General features: G+C 40.7%; 1 protein-coding gene across 1 annotated transcript in view; it reads right to left on the bottom strand.

Moving 5' to 3' along the window:
- Nucleotides 1–887: 887 nt before the first annotated feature.
- The window catches only part of ADARB2 (adenosine deaminase RNA specific B2 (inactive)), a 910,273-nt gene continuing 894,183 nt past the window's right edge, over nucleotides 888–16,977 (bottom strand). Inside the window, exon 11 of the mRNA XM_073629898.1 lies at nucleotides 888–8,968. Within this exon, the coding sequence (XP_073485999.1) occupies nucleotides 8,792–8,968 (177 nt within the window). The 3' untranslated portion in view covers nucleotides 888–8,791. The remainder of the gene's footprint in view (nucleotides 8,969–16,977) is intronic.

Below are 16,977 nucleotides of genomic sequence, written 5' to 3'. Positions count from 1 at the left end.
TATCCAACAGTGGATGTGTTTTTTTTAAATGAAAATTCTAAATACCTTTTCCAACACCACTTCTGTGTGGTCACATGATCCCCCTGTGCTGGCTGGCTGACATCACATGGGAATCTTGGCCCCTCCCACTTCTCTCCATTGAACAGGAAAGACCAGCGGAGGGGGATCACGTGACCGCACAGCTGCAGTGTTAGAAAAGGTATTTAGCCTTTTCATAAAAAACAAAACAAAAAAAAAAACCTCTTACCCTATTGTCAATACCAGCATGCTCTGGAGGGGATACATGTAAAGTCATAAAGTGACTTTACAAACCGTTTAACTCCATTCATGTCTCCATGCTTTATTTTGTTGAACAATCACTTTGAAAAACACCCCCCCTAGCATTTTTAACTGTGTTCATCTTAAGTAAGGGCAGATGATTCTTGTAACATTTACTTCCTAGATTCCATCTGCCCTTAGCTCAGGCATACCGGCAGGAGGTGACGCTTAGCCTGGGAAAGCTCCTCCTCCCCCTCCTTGAGATAAAAGAAACAATTATGCCCAATAAGACTCATAGGTTGTATGACAACATTTTGGCCTAGGCCAGAAATTAAAAAGCAACCGAAGAAATGTAAAAAAAAAGTTTAAGACATGTAAATATAATATATCTTCCTATCTATTTAATGATGCTTGCATCTTAAGGATTAAAAATAGTTCATGTTGATTGAGAGAGCTTAGTTCTGCTTTATTAATGTAAATGCGAAATGTTTGATCGGAGTGCATGTTTGAATTGTTTGACGCACAGCTGCTACACAATGCAGTTAAAAAGAGACAAATGTGCAGGTTGTTTGTTATTTTTATTTATTGAACAGAAACATTCACTTATATGACAGCAGTGTAATTTACTGGAACAAGCAGCAAATTCACCCCTCATAAATTCATTTTTTTTAATGTTGTTTTTACAAATCTTACAAATTTACATTAGATTACAAAGTATTGCCAATAAATCATGCTTCCATGTCATACAGGTTTGTGGTCAAAACTGTCCTACACTACTATATTTGCACAAGAATGTTTCTAGGACTTCCCTGACCCAGTCTTCAAGCAGTTATGATACCCAAGTAGATACTAGTTCTGAGAAATGCTGTTCAAGTGAGGTCTGAATGGAATGGCAGTATTTATTGGTTAAGTTTAGATAACAAAGTGTTGGCAGTACTCTTCATACTATGGGTATATATTTTCATCTTCTTGATACAAGAGTTTGCTGTTGCTGGTAAATGGAAAACACTTGAAGACATTGTGACAATTTGACACAAACTATAACCACAGTGCTATTTAAAGTGAACCTGTCTCCTGATCAGAATGTTATAGAGCAGGGTGAGACAATATAATGGCTAAATTGGTAACACTGTCTTCTTTATTGTATGGCCAGCCTTAGTCTACCCCAGTATGGTAAGTAGGGAACACCTGACCCAAACAGGTATGCCTTCCTCAGGCTTTAAGAGACTTGGCCATAAAAGTAAAATTGTATAGATCCAGCATTCAGTGCAGGAGTCAGACTGGAAAGAAAATTGAAAGGGCAGAATGATCTCATCCAACAGGATTTTATATTGTGCACATCCCATACCGACGACCAATTATTGGCAAAATTAGATATACATTTAACAAATCTTAATGAGGGTCTGCTTTTCTACTTTTAGGACAAGGTGCCAGATTCACTTGATACCTACTATTAATTGTTATTTCCCCTGTGCTCCCCTTATATTGGATTTGCATTGTTTATTCAATTTGCCACTCACTGTCATGTTTGAGTTTGGGATGGGTTCTTAGCCCTGAGCCAGAGCTTACATAGAGCTTATTCTTCAGGTGAGAGTGGTTGACCTCAGAAGTATCAGCAGTAGACAGAATGGACTATCAAGCACACCTTTTTTGTGGCCCTCAATGGGAAAATGTCCCTAAAATACAACCCCCCCCCAAAAAAGTTCAGATGTGTTGAAATAAATATGTATGTACTTATAGTAGTATGTAGGTCATATTTACTTTAAATGGCCCTAATAAAATAACCTGTATATGGGTTAGTACAAGATAATAGGAACAAAGAAAAAATGCACTTGACTCGAACAGGTTTTATATACAAGTGCCTAAAAATGCTGATCTCAGCAGTTATTTCTCTCCGAGATGCTTGCTTTGTTCTTTTTGAAAGGGGAAGACAAATGTGACCAGATTCTATCTGAGAAGAGATGTGAACACCCTGCCAGACACACCAGAAATGGGCAATTTGTCTTGCAGGTAAATATGAACTACAACGGAAAATCCAAACAAGAATGGATGGGCAGATTAAAGGATTAATGTCGTCTTATCTCTTTCCCCCCTGAGTACTCTACTATTTTACAATGACCCTACTAATTTATAACTGACAGTATGTCAGCCATTCATACCGCTATTACAAAGAGTCTGAATCAGGGACCAAGTCTAGTTGTGTTAGGAAGAAGATGTTGTCTTGTTATCTTAATTCCAATTCTACTTATTAAGAAGACACTTAAGCTGATTTCAAGGTATTAAAATGTCCAGCCAAGCAATAAAAAAAGCCATGGCTGCCTAGAATATGGGAATCCACTTCATAACAAAAGTCTGATTTCAAAGCCTGTAGGCACAGTGTGCGCACACTTAGAGGGATTTATAGTTCACCTGCCTTTACTATTGTTCTGATGATATCAAAGTCACATGTTCACATTCAATGCTCAAGTTCCTGAATTCCTGAATAGTAATTCTAAGGTCCTCTATATTTAGGGTTTGTTAGGAATCTGCACTTTTAGATTTTTACTATGGCATTATTGCTACAGTTAGTATTTAGGAGCCAAATGTCTTTTTTAAATAGAACTAGAATGTATTAAAGCAGTGGTCATCAACCCTGTCCTCAGGGCCCACTAACAGGCCAGTTTTGCAAGATAACTGAAATACATCACAGGTGATATAATTTGCTGCTCAGTGATTGCAGTATTCTAGTCTGCATCTCCTCAAGGTAATACATAAAACCTGGCCTGTTAGTGGGCCCTGAGGACAGGGTTGATGACCACTGTCTTAAAGGATATCTCCAGACAGATTTTTTTTTTTTTTGGCTAGGGTTGGTAAGTTTTAGATGCTTTGTCAAGTTTTTTTTGTTGCTGCCTCTCCAATAGTGATAGCAATAGCAAGTTTTTGTAAACCCTTTCCCCTTCAAAAACAACAAAAACAGTTTTGGGAAGATTAAACCTTTGAAATGGATTTCCATTAAAGACGTTTTAAAGTTGATGCTGTTCCTTTGCCCAGTTGTTACTGCATTCTATGATCCCAGTGTCTTAGAAAGACCCATGCCATGAGTATAAGCTCAGCTTCCTTTCTCCCCATTCTAGAGTGCTGTCTGTGTTACCCATGGGGGAGATTTACCCTCACTTTCTTGTCCAAGTGACAGTTGTCAGACTGAACAGTAAGTGAGGATAAATCTCTCCAATAGTGACACAGATAGCAATAAGTTATTTTTTAACCCTTTCCCATTCTTTGTAAAACAACAAAAAATAGTTTTGGAAAGTTTTAACCTTTGCAATGGATTTTCATTAAAGACGTTTTACGGTTGATGCTAATCCTTTGTCCAGTTGTTACTGTAATCTATGACCCCATTGTCTTAGGAAGACCCATGCAATACGTATAAGCTCAGCTTCCTTTCTTCCCGTTCTAGAGTGCATTGTTCCATTACAAAATCCACTAGAGGCTGTTGATAATGCTACTGTCTCACAAGTGGATTCTCCATATAAACAAAAGGAGAATGCACTCCAGAAAGGAGTGTTCGGAGCTTTACTGTCAGCAATACTTTGTTACAGAAAAAGAAAGTGAGGGGAAATCTCCACAGCAAGTTGTATAGGGGGTGTTCAAATCAAACCGAGACTTTTAATCTTACAGGTGAAAAAAGGGATGCTAGCCTGGAGGTACTATATTAGTAGTAGTAATTTGCAGTAGTAATTGGCAGATGTGTCCTATTACTGATCGCCGGCCAGTTCAGAGACCTATAACTCCTTCGGATCCGCGATATAGCCGAATGATGGCTACAGCACGGATCTGCTTTGCCGGGAGGCCGTCTATTGACGGCGTCCCCTTTCAAAGCTGGCCACGCCCCCCTGAAGGGCGCACGCTGTGATCACCCAAGTCAATGAGAATCGGGTGATCACAGATCCGAGTAAGGGCTTGATCCCGGACCCTTACCACATGATCAGCTGTCAGCCAATGACAGCTGATCATGTGATGTAAACAGAGGATCGGTAATCATTTTTTTTCTTCTCACACTGACAGCGTGAGGAGAAAAAAAGCCGATCATCGGCTGCTGTTTGAAGGGACATTGGTCCCGAAGAGGAAGATCCTCTGTGCCCACCAGTACCACCTGACAGTGCCAGCAATCAGTGCCCACAGTAAGTTCCAGCAATCAGTGCCCACAGTAAGTACCAGCAATCAGTGCCACCTATCAGTGCCCACAAGTGCCACCTATCAATGCCCACCAGTGGTGCCAATGAGTGCCTCGTCAGTGCCACCTAGCAGTGCTGCCTATCAGTGTTACCTACCAGTGCTGATCAGTGCCCATAATTGCCACCCATCAGTGCCCATCACTGCCACCCATCAGTGCCAGCTTTCAGTGCCACCTATCAGCGCCACCTATTTGTGCCACCTATCAATGCCCTTCAGTGCCGCCCATCAGTGCCACCCATCAGTGCCCACCAATGCCACCTATCCGTGCCCACCAGTGCCACCTCATCAGTGCCCACCAGTGCTGCCTATTAGTGGCCATCAGTGCCCATCAGTGTCGCCTTATCAGTGCCCATCAGTACAGCCTATCGGTGCCCATCAGTGTCGCCTTATCAGTGCCCATCAGTGTCGCCTTATCAGTGCCCATCAGTGTCCCCTTATCAGTGCCCATCAGTGCAGCCTATCGGTGCCCATCAGTATAGCCTCATCAGCGTACATCAATGAAGGAGAAAAATTACCTGTTTGCAAAATTTATTAACAAAATATAAAACGGTTTTGTGTTTTTTTTTTATTCAGTCTTTTTAAATTTTTTTAACAAAGAATAAAAAACCCAGAGGTGATCAAATACCACCAAAAGAAAGCTCTATTTTGTGGGAAAAAAATATAAAAATGTAATTTGGGTACAGTGTTGTATGACTGTGCAATTGTCATTCAAAGAGTGACAGTGCTAAAAGCTGAAAATTGGTCTGGGCAGGAGGGGGGTTTAAGTGCCCAGTAAGCAAGTGGTTAATCAAGATGACAGACAACAATGTTAGTGTGTGCATTGGAACAGCTTGTGGTGATGAAGTTTCTTGTGAATGAAGGCGTAAAACCCATGGATACCTACAGAAGACTTCAAACACAGTACAGCGATGAGACGCTCAGCCACAGTAAGACATTTTAATGGTGTAAACGTTTAAAAGATGGCTGTACGTCCATCAGTGACGATCCCATCCGTGGTGGTTCCCAGCCCACAACAGTCATTCCTGTAAACATTTAGCACATGAATCGCCTGAGTGATATGCATATGTGTCTGCAGAAAAAACGGCCTGGTTTGATCACTAAGGGTGTCCTGTTTCTCCAGGACAAAGCACAAGCTCATACTGCTCACTGCACTATGTGCATTTTACAGCAAACTGGCCTGTGAGATATTGTCACATTCCCTTTACAAGCCCAGACCTCGCTCCAAGTGATTTCCACCTGTTTGGACCCCTAAAAGATTTCCTCGGAGGTCAGAATTTCAGCACTGATGATGAAGTAAAGCAGGCGGTCCTAAGATGGTTCAGGAGTACTGACAAATCTTTCTATGCCGAAGCTTTCCAGGCATTAGTTAAACACTTGGATAAGTGTATAACTGTAGCAGGAGAATAAGTCAAAAAATAAATTCAGTTTCCACTCCTTGAAATTTGTTCTATTATAAAAACTCAAAAGTCCCGGTTTGGCTTGAACACCCCTCGTAGTTCAACTTTAATGCAATAAACTCTTTAGATGGCATACATTACCAGTCCTATTTCATTATGCCTGTATACACTGTTGGAAGGTTGTAATCTGGTCTGCAGTTATGTGCAGATATATATATATATATATATTTCCTGATTTATTTCCACTGTAGATAACTGCAGATGACTACATTCAGACAGTAAGGTGCCCTTCCAATTTTGTACGACATGAACTATTTTCCAGAGGGCACAATGGATATTTCAAGTGCCTGCACAGGCATAGGGGGAAACTCGTCTATCAATACAAATATAACATTTCACAGTCTTAAAAGATCTAATATATTAAGTGTTATCATATAACCTGAGATACAGTAACATAAAATGATCACAATGATTTTTGCTTGAACATGTCTTGATTAAACAAGGTTAACAGTGAATGCATAGTGCTGAAATGTCCATAATGAAAACTCAAAGTTTTTGCCAGCCAGGAATAAAGTTATTTCTATAAATGGTATTCAATATAAAGATGGGTGTTATTATACAGAAACTATTCTTGAACTATAAAAAAGACATATGGGAACTATTTTATTACATCTGCAGAATGACAGGCATGGAACGGTCCAATGTCACAATGTCTATGGTCTACTGTATACATTTGTATAAATATCCATAGCAAGGTGCTTTGGGGAGCTAGAAAAGGTGGGGGTTGTTTTTATTCTCTGTTATCATATATTATTCCCATAGTCCTATTATATTATAGTTCTTATCACTTTGGTCAATTTCTACCTGTACATTTTCTTTTATATACCTAAATATAAAGCTAAAACTAAAATACAAGTTGTATATAAAAAAACTATAAAATATTTATATATGTAAAATTAATTTATGAGAACTAAATATATTCAAGATAAAGGTGTGATAATGGGGCAGGGGTAGTACAGTATTTTCCTAAATGCAGCTGACTTCCTGGCCACTTATTTTGCAAAAGTAACCCGCAGTCAGCCCTTTCCCAGTCTGAAACGGAAAGGAAAATAAAATAAAAATAACAAGATGGCAGGGAAAAGGCAACATCATTTTAAATGTCTTTAATTCTGTTTCCACATCCATTTTAATACAATAATAAAAAAGATGCTATTAATGAGCAACTATAGCCAGTGTAAAATCACTAATAAATTTGTGAATCTCAGGTCATGTGCACTTTTTCTTCTTGATGCAATCTACAGCAGTGCCAGAGCCTAAGATGGGGGTCAAAGATGAACTGTTGAATTGAAGATGACCTCCAGGTTTGAATATTTTATACATAGTTATAGCCAGCTTAGTCCAATGTAAATATTAATATACCATACCTGACCGATACTTTGGAAGCTGGAAATCAGTAGAATCTGGTAATCATGTAGACACCATACTCCAGTGATCTCAACTTACTTCCAGGTCCTGTGCTCAATGGCTTTCCTGCTGCCCGGCCTGCTCAACATGGGTGCCATTCTCTGACTGGACGAACTGGAAAGCGTGATGTCACCATCCTGCCTTTCATCCTTGTCCAATTAGAGATCCCTTTGCATTCATTCAACTCCAGTGATCTCAACTTACTTGCAGGTCCTGTGCTCAATGGCTTTCCTGCTGCCCGGCCTGCTCAACATGGGTGCCATTCTCTGACTGGACGAGCTGGAAAGCGTGATGTCACCATCCTGCCTTTCATCCTTGTCCAATTAGAGATCCCTTTGCATTCATTCAGAAAATGCAAAGCATTCTCTGAATTGCACCCGTGCATAGTGGTCAACTTCTTGTATTCACAGTGCATGAGGCTGGCCGCTCAGCATAGGACCCGTAAGCACCTTCAAATGATAGGAGCAGCAGTGTCTGCTTCAATGATTTCCATCTATAAGTGGCGTTGGACAGGTGTAGTAAATACAGAGTTACATTGGTCCTGTATAATGACTAGATGGAGTTATGACTACACAGGAACAGCACCATACTTCTGAAAGGCTTAATTTCCTGCTACAGGGCCAAGCCATTAACAGGACAAAAAAACAGACAACTGGCAAATCACTTTTATTTATTTATTTATTATGGAATGTTGTTTTTTTGGGAGTTCACTTTTCATAAAAACTTGTTAGCTTTTTGTTGTGACATTCTAGGTCCAGTAGCCATTTGAAGTCCAGTTCCAGCCAATAATTTGTTGGTTTTATTGTTGTCTGTGGCCCTATTGTTGATACGGGGTCACAGGACTGGGAAATTATGGTAAATCTCCCTAATTTGAAAACAGAAAATCTGAAAACTGAAAATCAACAAAGCCCCTTTTTTTTTAAAAAAAGAACAGGGAAACATCCAGAACCTCTGCTAATTTTTTTTATTGCTGTTTGCACCTTTCAATCCTGATGACCCCTCTTTTGCTAATTTTATAAAAGATGATGGGACATCTCCTCAGTTGAGTCACATACAGCAATAAAAGCTTGACGGATATTCTAACCCTTTTTTCTTCTATTCACAACTGTTTTGGTGGGAGTTGGGCCTTAGTAGCAATCTTAGCTCTAAGCTGGCTGGTAAGTTAAGGCCCTAAACCAGTGAGCTGCACTTGTTGTGGGTATCTACAAATATCATGCCTGCCTACATTTTATACCCCCAACTTGGACAAGCCCAAAACCTGCAAATTACCATCCCGGCTAAACGTGAAGGAGCAAGCACATAAAACATGTCCTTTATCAATATTATGTATTTGCTTTATTACAAAAATAATCTAATTCAGTATATTGATAACAAACTTTGCACATGGAGCAGAGAAATTCTGCCAGTCTGTATTGTCCCATGAGAAACCAGTCACGGCATAGAGGGGGAACTGCCGTTTACAGAGGTAATATAAATTGCTCTTGTTCTGGAGGCTTTTTCACCCAGGTGCCTAGGCCTGCTTTCTGGATGGCTTTAAAGAGCTTCTGCTTCACACATTGGTACTGAGGGACCACCAGCTTCGCTTCACAGTAAACGGAGGGCATTTCCTTGTGACTTTGGGTTCGTGTGCTCAGCTGCAAGAAGAAAACATAAGAATTTAGTATTCAGTTTTTATGGCTGCAGTAAATTCCAGAGAACTCAGATTAAAGCATATGTCCCATTGGGGAGATTTCCCTTCACTTCCTGTCCCATAGCCAAATGGGAAGTGAGGGAAAATCCCTGCAAAATAAGGGAAATCTTTGGGGACCCCCAGGCCACTAGATTTAGTGTCCCCAGTTGAAGATGTCCCCTCTGTTACATTTCTGGGGACAACTCAAAATTTGGAATTTTCTTTTACTTTTACTTTCAATGATAACAGTAAACAGGACAAATAGAGAGGGTGAATCACCCTAATGGAAGCAATAAAAACTGACAGGTGTTCTGATCCCTCTCCACTTCATCCAAAACTAAAAAAAGTTTTCCCTTTAGTTATACTTTACCAATGAACTTCAATTGAAAATGTTATTTGTTCAGTAGGTGCGAAAATATACCCGTTGACCCTGTCAGAAATCTTGTGAACTTATAACTTCTGGTGCTGTCTCTCTGTGCTGCAATCTTATCAGTTACATTGTTCCCTGGCCTCTTTGTGTACTACAGAACACCTCTGCCCTATGTTATGGAAAGGAGAATAGGGTTCCATAGTCCCAACGCATTCCTCTTCTATGGTGACAGTGCTTCTTCCCCATAAATACAGTACAGTGAGTAAGCGTTGTCACCCTAGAACAAACTGCTGGCACAAAATATAAACATGGTACGCCGGGGAGAGACACTGGCAGACATATTTGCCAAGCTGATGATTACTATTCAATAAATGTATTACTAATATTATCGTTGAAGAAAGTATAAGCATGACAGCAAAGCAACCAGCATTTTCAGAAGTTAAGGACCCTCGTGGTCTTTTTAATAATTTTTGAATCTTGAAATCATTTATCAGGGACCTGGACCTACCAGCAAATGCTGGGAGCCACCAGCACAGCCGAGGGCTTTGCGCTGAATCCACCACAGTGGGACCAGACCGGCTCACCACAGCGGTGTTACCTAGATGAGCGCTTTTCCTTCTTACTGTTGTAAGTTGCTATTTTGTTGTTTAATAAAGCCAGTACTTTTATGCTACACTTAGAAGGCACTGCTTCTCTTCTCATTTAGGTTAAGATACAGTGCCTTGAAAAAGTATACATACCCCTTGAAATTTTCCACATTTTGTCATGTTACAACCAAAAACGTAAATGTATTTTATTGGGATTTTATGTAATAGACCAACTTTGTGTTGGTCTATCACATAAAATCCCAATAAAGTACATAATAATAATTGTGAATTGGAAGGAAATTGGAAGGAAAATAATAAATAGTTTTCCAAATTTTTTACAAATAAATAAAAAAAAATATATAAATATAAATATTTATGAAAAGTGTGGCGTGTATTTGTATTCAGCCCCCCTGAGTCAATACTTTGTAGAACCACCTTTCACTGCAATTACAGCTGCAAGTCTTTTCGGGTATGCCTCTACCCGCTTTGCACATCTAGAGAGTGACATTTTTGCCAATTCTTCTTTGCAAAATAGCTCAAGCTCTGTCAGATTGGATGGAGAGCATCTGTGAACAGCAATTTTCAAGTTTTGACACAGATTTTCAATTGGATTTAGGTCTGGACTTTGACTGGGCTATTCTAACACATAAATATGCTTTGATCTAAACCATTTCATTGTATCTCTGGCTGTATGTTTAGGGTCGTTGTCCTGCTGGAAGGTGAACCTCTGCCCCGTCTCAAGTCTTTTGCAGAGGTTTTCTTCTAAGATTGCCCTGTATTTGGCTCCATCCATCTTCCCATCAACTCTGACCAGCTTCCACTCCCTGCTGAAGAAAATGATCCCCACAACATGATGCTGCCACCACCATGTTTCATGGTGGGGATGGTGTGTTCAGGGTGATGTCCAGTGTTTTCCGCCACACATGTTTTGCTTTTAGGCCAAAAAGTTAGATTTTGGTTTCATCTGACCAGAGCACCTGCTTTCACATATTTGCTGTGTCCCCCACATGGCTTCTTGCAAACGGGACTTCTTATGGCTTTCTTTCAACAATGGCTTTTTCTTGCCACTCCTCCATAAAGGCCAGATATGTGGAGTGCACGACTAATAGTTGTCCTGTAGACAGATTCTCCCAGCTAAGCTGCAGATCACTGCAGCTCCTCCAAAGTTACCATGGGCCTCTTGGCTGCTTCCCTGATTAATGCTCTCCTTGCCCAGCCTGTTAGTTTAGGTGGACAGCCATGTCTTGGTAGGTTTGCAGTTGTGCCATACTCTTTCCATTTTCGGATGATGGATTGAACAGTGCTTTGTGAGATGTTCAAAGCTTGGGATATTTTTTATAACCTAACCCTGCTTTAAACTTCTCCACAACTTTATCCGTAATCTGTCTGGTGTGTTTCTTGGCCTTCATGGTGTTGGTTGTTCACTAAGGTTCTCTAACAAACCTTCAGGGCTTCACAGAGCAGCTGTATTTATACTGAGATTAAATTACACACAGGCGGACTCTATTTACAAATGAGATGACTTCTGAAGGCAATTGGTTCCACTAGATTTTATTTAGGGGTATCAGAGTAAAGGGGGCTAAATACAAATGCATGCCACACTTTTCAGTTATTTATTTATAAAAAAAATTGAATAATTTTCCTTCCACTTCACAATTATGTGCCACTTTGTATTGGTCTATCACATAAAATCCCAATAAAATACATTTATGTTTTTGGTTGTAACATGACAAAATGTGGAAAATTTCAAGGGGTGTGAATACTTTTTCCAGGCACTGTATATGACCTTTCAGATATTAGCATAGCTGCAGTGCTTGCTGCACAAATGAATTCCTGACATGCCACAATTTACAGCAACAGTATATTGTTTGAAAAAAGATCCACCTTAGGCTGATGTCAACCTTAAGCTGATGTTTTGCAGCATCCCCCAATCATTCTTGCTAAGAAATTTGTAATGATTTTCTATGAGAGCGCTGACTCACTTTGTTTCTGTTACTCATCGAGATTAAGCAGTGTTTTATATTGGTTGCAAAATCGCTGGCAACAACTGCTCCTAAAGCATTTCTATGGAATGTTGCTCAGATTGGGATTTGTAGCTGAGCACAACCCAATGCTGTAGCACTATCTCCAGCATCTCTAGCGATTCACCACTAGCTGCAAGTCGCTGTAATCACTGGTGTTAGGGATTTGTAGCAGCGATTAATCTCTGCTACAAAATCACCTGTCTGACATCAATTTTAATGTTCACTTTGCAAGAGAAGTTTCACTTTGCATGGAAACCTTCCTTATAACTCAGTGAATGAGGTGAAGCTCAGTTGATTTTCATCAACCAACTATGTTCAAACAAAAATACAATTTTATTTATTTATTTTCCCTTGCAAATGATTGGGTATTCTTTGCAAAGTGAAAATTCACTACATTCACTAAGCTTTGGGGTGAACTCCCTTGCAAAGTGCAGCTTCCCTTGCGAAGTGAACAGCCTATTTGCCTTTAGTAAATGAACCTCGTTTTGTCGGTTGATGCAATGGGGGTTATTTACTAAAGGAAAATCCACTTTGCATTGAAAGTGCACTTGGAAGTAAAGTCGCTGTAGATCCGAGTGGGACATGCAAGGAAAATAAAAAACAGCATTTTAGCTTACACATGATTGGATGATAAAATCAGCAAAGCTTCCCCTCATTTCAGATCTACCCCTTATATTTAGAGCAACTGCACTTCCAAGTGCACTTTCAAGTGCACTTGCAGTGCAAGTGGATTTGCCCTTCTTAAATAACCCCCAATGTCATCTGTCTGTTGCCCCCCCTTCCAGTGATCAGACTGCAACTCTGTAACTTTGTAACAAGTCATAGGGTGAGAGCTAGGAGCAGGGGGCTAATGTGTTTCCGACATTTGTGAACAAATAATGCACAGGCACTGGGAGTTACATGATTATGACATCTCTAAGCTAGCATGTCAGTCCTGGAAATAGATGTTGACCCTAGATAATGCCTGAACAAAGATGGTGTCTTCTTCTGGAAAGGAATAAGAGCATTGGGAGGAGAACTATGACCTCTCTGAGGGGTAGTAAACCCATACTCCAGGGTTTCTCAACTAGGGTTCCTCCAGAGGTTGCTAGGGGTTCCTTGAGCAATGAAACATTTCTGCCTCCAGGAATAAGTTCCCACTGAAACCAATGATCTATTAAAGGGGTTGTAAAGGAAAATTTTTTTTTTTTAAAATAACAAACATGTTATACTTACCTCCACTATGCAGCTCGTTTTGCACAGAGTGGCCCCGAACCTGGTCTTCTGGGGTCCCTCGGCAGCTGTCTCAGCTCCTCCCCGCAAGAACTAATCACCTTCATGCGAGCTCTCTCGCATGGTGTTGAGTTCTTGCGGGTGCGCTCCCGTGATACAGCCGGCGGCTATAGCTGCTCGCTGTATCACTCGACCCCGCCCCCGGTGCGCCGTGTCATTGAATGTGATTGACAGCAGCGCGAGCCAATGGCTGCGCTGCTTTCAATCCATCCACTCTAGCCAATCAACGGCCAGGTTGAGTGGAGAAGAGGACATCGGGGGCGAGCACAGCAGGTTTAGGAGCTCAGGTAAGTAAAACGGGGGGGGGGGGGGGGGGGGGGGCGGTATTGTCGGATGTTTTTTCACCTTAATGCATAGGATGCATTAAGGTGAAAAAAAGCAAACCTTTACAACCCCTTTAAGCTATCTGTAAGGGGGAATTCCTCCCAATGACCACAAGTGTAAGGAGCATTCCTCCCACTGACCATCACACTAATGTATCATGAGTTGTAGATATACGTAGTCATTTTTAGTAGCGGTTCCCTGAGCCCAGAAAGTTATTTCAAGGGTTCCTCTTTGGTAAAAGGTTGAGAAAGGCTGCCATACGCTATGATACAATATAATGGCTACACATTACTTAGCATGCCTTTTATTAACATGTAACAAAATATCTAGTGCAAGGTCCACTTTAGAGTAAAAATCCATAGATAGGCTGTACAACATGTCTGTATTAATAAAGGGAAAACGTGATTTTTTCTTAAGCTGTGTAAAACTCAGGATGACAAATACTGAGACCTTTAAAGAGATTGAGGAAATACACATCTCCAGACAGAACACAGCTGCTAAAAGGTTCATAAGCCAAACTTCATTAGGCCTGATCCCTGGCACTGCGGTGGGATTGTGTGTTGCTGGCTAACAAATGTCTTAAATTGTAGGAAGAGTGCAGTACAGGGAATTGTGGCTTTATGAATCCAGTCCTTGGTGAGGAAAATAAAAATTCTCTCTAAAAGCAAGGCATGAGGACATTATTATGTACCCCCAAAAGATCTCACTGTATTGTGCAATTTTTATTAGGAAACAGCACAGTATAATAGAAAGCCATAAAATAGACTTGTCGGTGTAGGTTCCTTTGTTTGATACTATGGTCTCATTCTTGTCAACACACAGTACAGTAATTTTATTAGTGGAATGATCTCCAACATTTTTAAATATACATTTTGTAAATAATTTACTGTATCACTGTAGTGCATTTACAGAGAATGGATAAACTGTACAACATTTAATAAACTGGTGAAGAAAACCTTTAAAGATCTTCAGTAGGGACCCCTGCTTAAAGAGGAAGTAAACCCCGATGGGCTTTACTTCCTCTTTTGCTCCCCGCAAGGCCTGCAAATTAAAAGCATAAAGGGCTAGTATGCATCGCATACTAGCCCATTATATGACACTTACCTGCAAATGAAGCCAGCGCTGTCCCCTGTGCAGGTCGTGTCCATCTTCGCCCCTCTTCCCCTCTTCCTTCCGGGTCCGTGCACTCCGCCTCTGTGGATGTCCGGAGCCGCGTGACGAAATTCCCGCGCATGACGTCATGGCACACACTGGGGGAAGAAATGGCTCGGCGGTCCGTTTCTTCACAGCGCATGCACCGATGACGACATTGGCGCACTACAAGTGAAATATCTCCTAAACGGCGCATGTTTAGGAGACATTTCCACTACCTATAGGTAAACCTTATTCTAGGCTTACCTATAGATGAAAGTAAGACAAAAGGGTTAACAACCACTTTAAGACTGTAGTGTATTATTTGAGTAAACGTGTTTTATTTGAGTTAATGTTGTAAAATGTACATGAAAACATGTTTTTAATAGAGTTTTCTGTACTATGTACTATGACTCCTACTGGTGGCCATCTGTGTATTAAAGCTTGTGACTAGCATTCCCTATTTAAAGTGTATCTTAAAGTAGAACTATAGGCAAAATGTTTTTTTTTCCTTTTGGATAGGGCAAGGGAGGGTTATAACCCCTGTCAGATTTTTATTTATGCCATCTGTGTCCCATTGCGGAGATTTGCCTTCACTTCTTGTCCTATAGCCAAGCAGGAAGTGAGAGGAAATCCCTAAAAATTAAGGAAATCTCTTGGGGACCCCCAGGTCACCAGAACTAGTGTCCCCTTCGGAAGATTTCCCCTCTGTTACTTTTCTGGGGACAACCCAAAACTTGGGTTTTTCTTTTACTTTCACTTTCATTGATAACGGTAAACAGGACCTAATGGTCACAGACAACAATATAAACTGGCAAGCATTCTAAGCCCTCTGCACTCTATCCAGAACAATAAAAACTTTTTGCCTTTAGTTATACTTTAGGCCAAAATTTCTGTAGTTAAAGAATATGTTGATCCAACATTTCATATTCCTGATACACTATATTGTCAAAAATTTTGGGACAGCTGCCTTTACACGCACGTGAACTTTATTGTTTTATTCTGTAGGGTTCAATATTGAGTTAGCCCACCCTTTGCAGCTATAACAGCTTCAACTCTTCTGGGAAGGCTGTCCACAAGGTTTGGGAGTGTGTCTATGGGAATGTTTGACCATTCTTCCAGAAGCGCATTTGTGAGGTCAGGCACTGATGTTGGACGAGAATGCCTGGCTCACAGTCTCCGCTCTAATTCATCCCAAAGGTGTTCTATACGGTTGAGGCCAGTCAAGTTCCTCCACCCCAAACTCACTCTTAAACCTTGTGTACAACCTACCCAGAAGAGTTGAAGCTGTTATAGCTGCAAAGGGTGGGCCAACTCAATATTGAACCCTACAGACTAAGACTGGGATGCCATTAAAGTTCATGTGCGTGTAAAGGCAGGCTTCACAATACTTTTGACAATATAGTGTATGTACCTGCTGTACCATATACATCTATTAAAAAGTGTCCTGTTCCCTTTGTATTGCTTCCTTTATGTGAAATCCCTGATGGTCCTGCCAGTCCCTCTGCTTTCCCATTAAAAACCGACTACACTAGGCATGAGAGCATTGTATGGCCAGTTTTCTGGCTGTGCTGGGAACTCAGGCTGCTCTCCAATGATCAGACTGGTGCTGACCCGACCACCTGCACAGCCATTCACTGGGAAGTTCAATAAGCTGCTGCTTCTCCTCTCCCAGCTCTCTAAGATCCGTATGCAGCTAAGAACAGAGATTATGTGATCACTTATAAATTTTATTCTGAATGGGTTGTTAGGGTAAGGGTTCACATGTACTGTAAAGCCCTTGTCAGGTATGTATTGCCGCCTGTGCCCCCGCAGCAGGGATTCACTCACTATTTTTCCTAGTCACCATTGTGTACATAATTTAAAGTAATGGGAAATGCAACATTTTGAGTTGTTTTTGGAACAGGAATAGAGGCTAAATCTTCCAATGGAGACACGTGAATAGTGACATTTGTGTAATAAAGCATGTCCCTTCCTTTGGGGAGATCTCCTCTCACTACCTGCTTTGCCTTGAGACTTGCAGTGAAGTTCATCTATGCTGGGCACAATTAAAAATACCTGAGAAGGGTTTTAACTATTAGCTAATCAATCTAAATGTAACAAAAAAGGTTTGACTTTAAACTGTTGAGATAAGGTTGGTTAGGCTGGCCATACTTGACTCAAAATATTGAGCTTTGCGTGACAATGTTGGCACCACCTGAGTTAAAAAAGGTCAACTAAAAAATTTAAAGAACTGGTTGGAAAATTGTCAGTTGAACAGTAACTG

This window comes from Aquarana catesbeiana, linkage group LG05 (genome assembly GCF_042186555.1).
Source record: "Aquarana catesbeiana isolate 2022-GZ linkage group LG05, ASM4218655v1, whole genome shotgun sequence".
Classification (NCBI taxonomy): Eukaryota; Metazoa; Chordata; class Amphibia; order Anura; family Ranidae; genus Aquarana; species Aquarana catesbeiana.
Note: the sequence above shows the minus strand (reverse complement) of the source record. Positions and strands in the feature narration are given on the sequence as shown.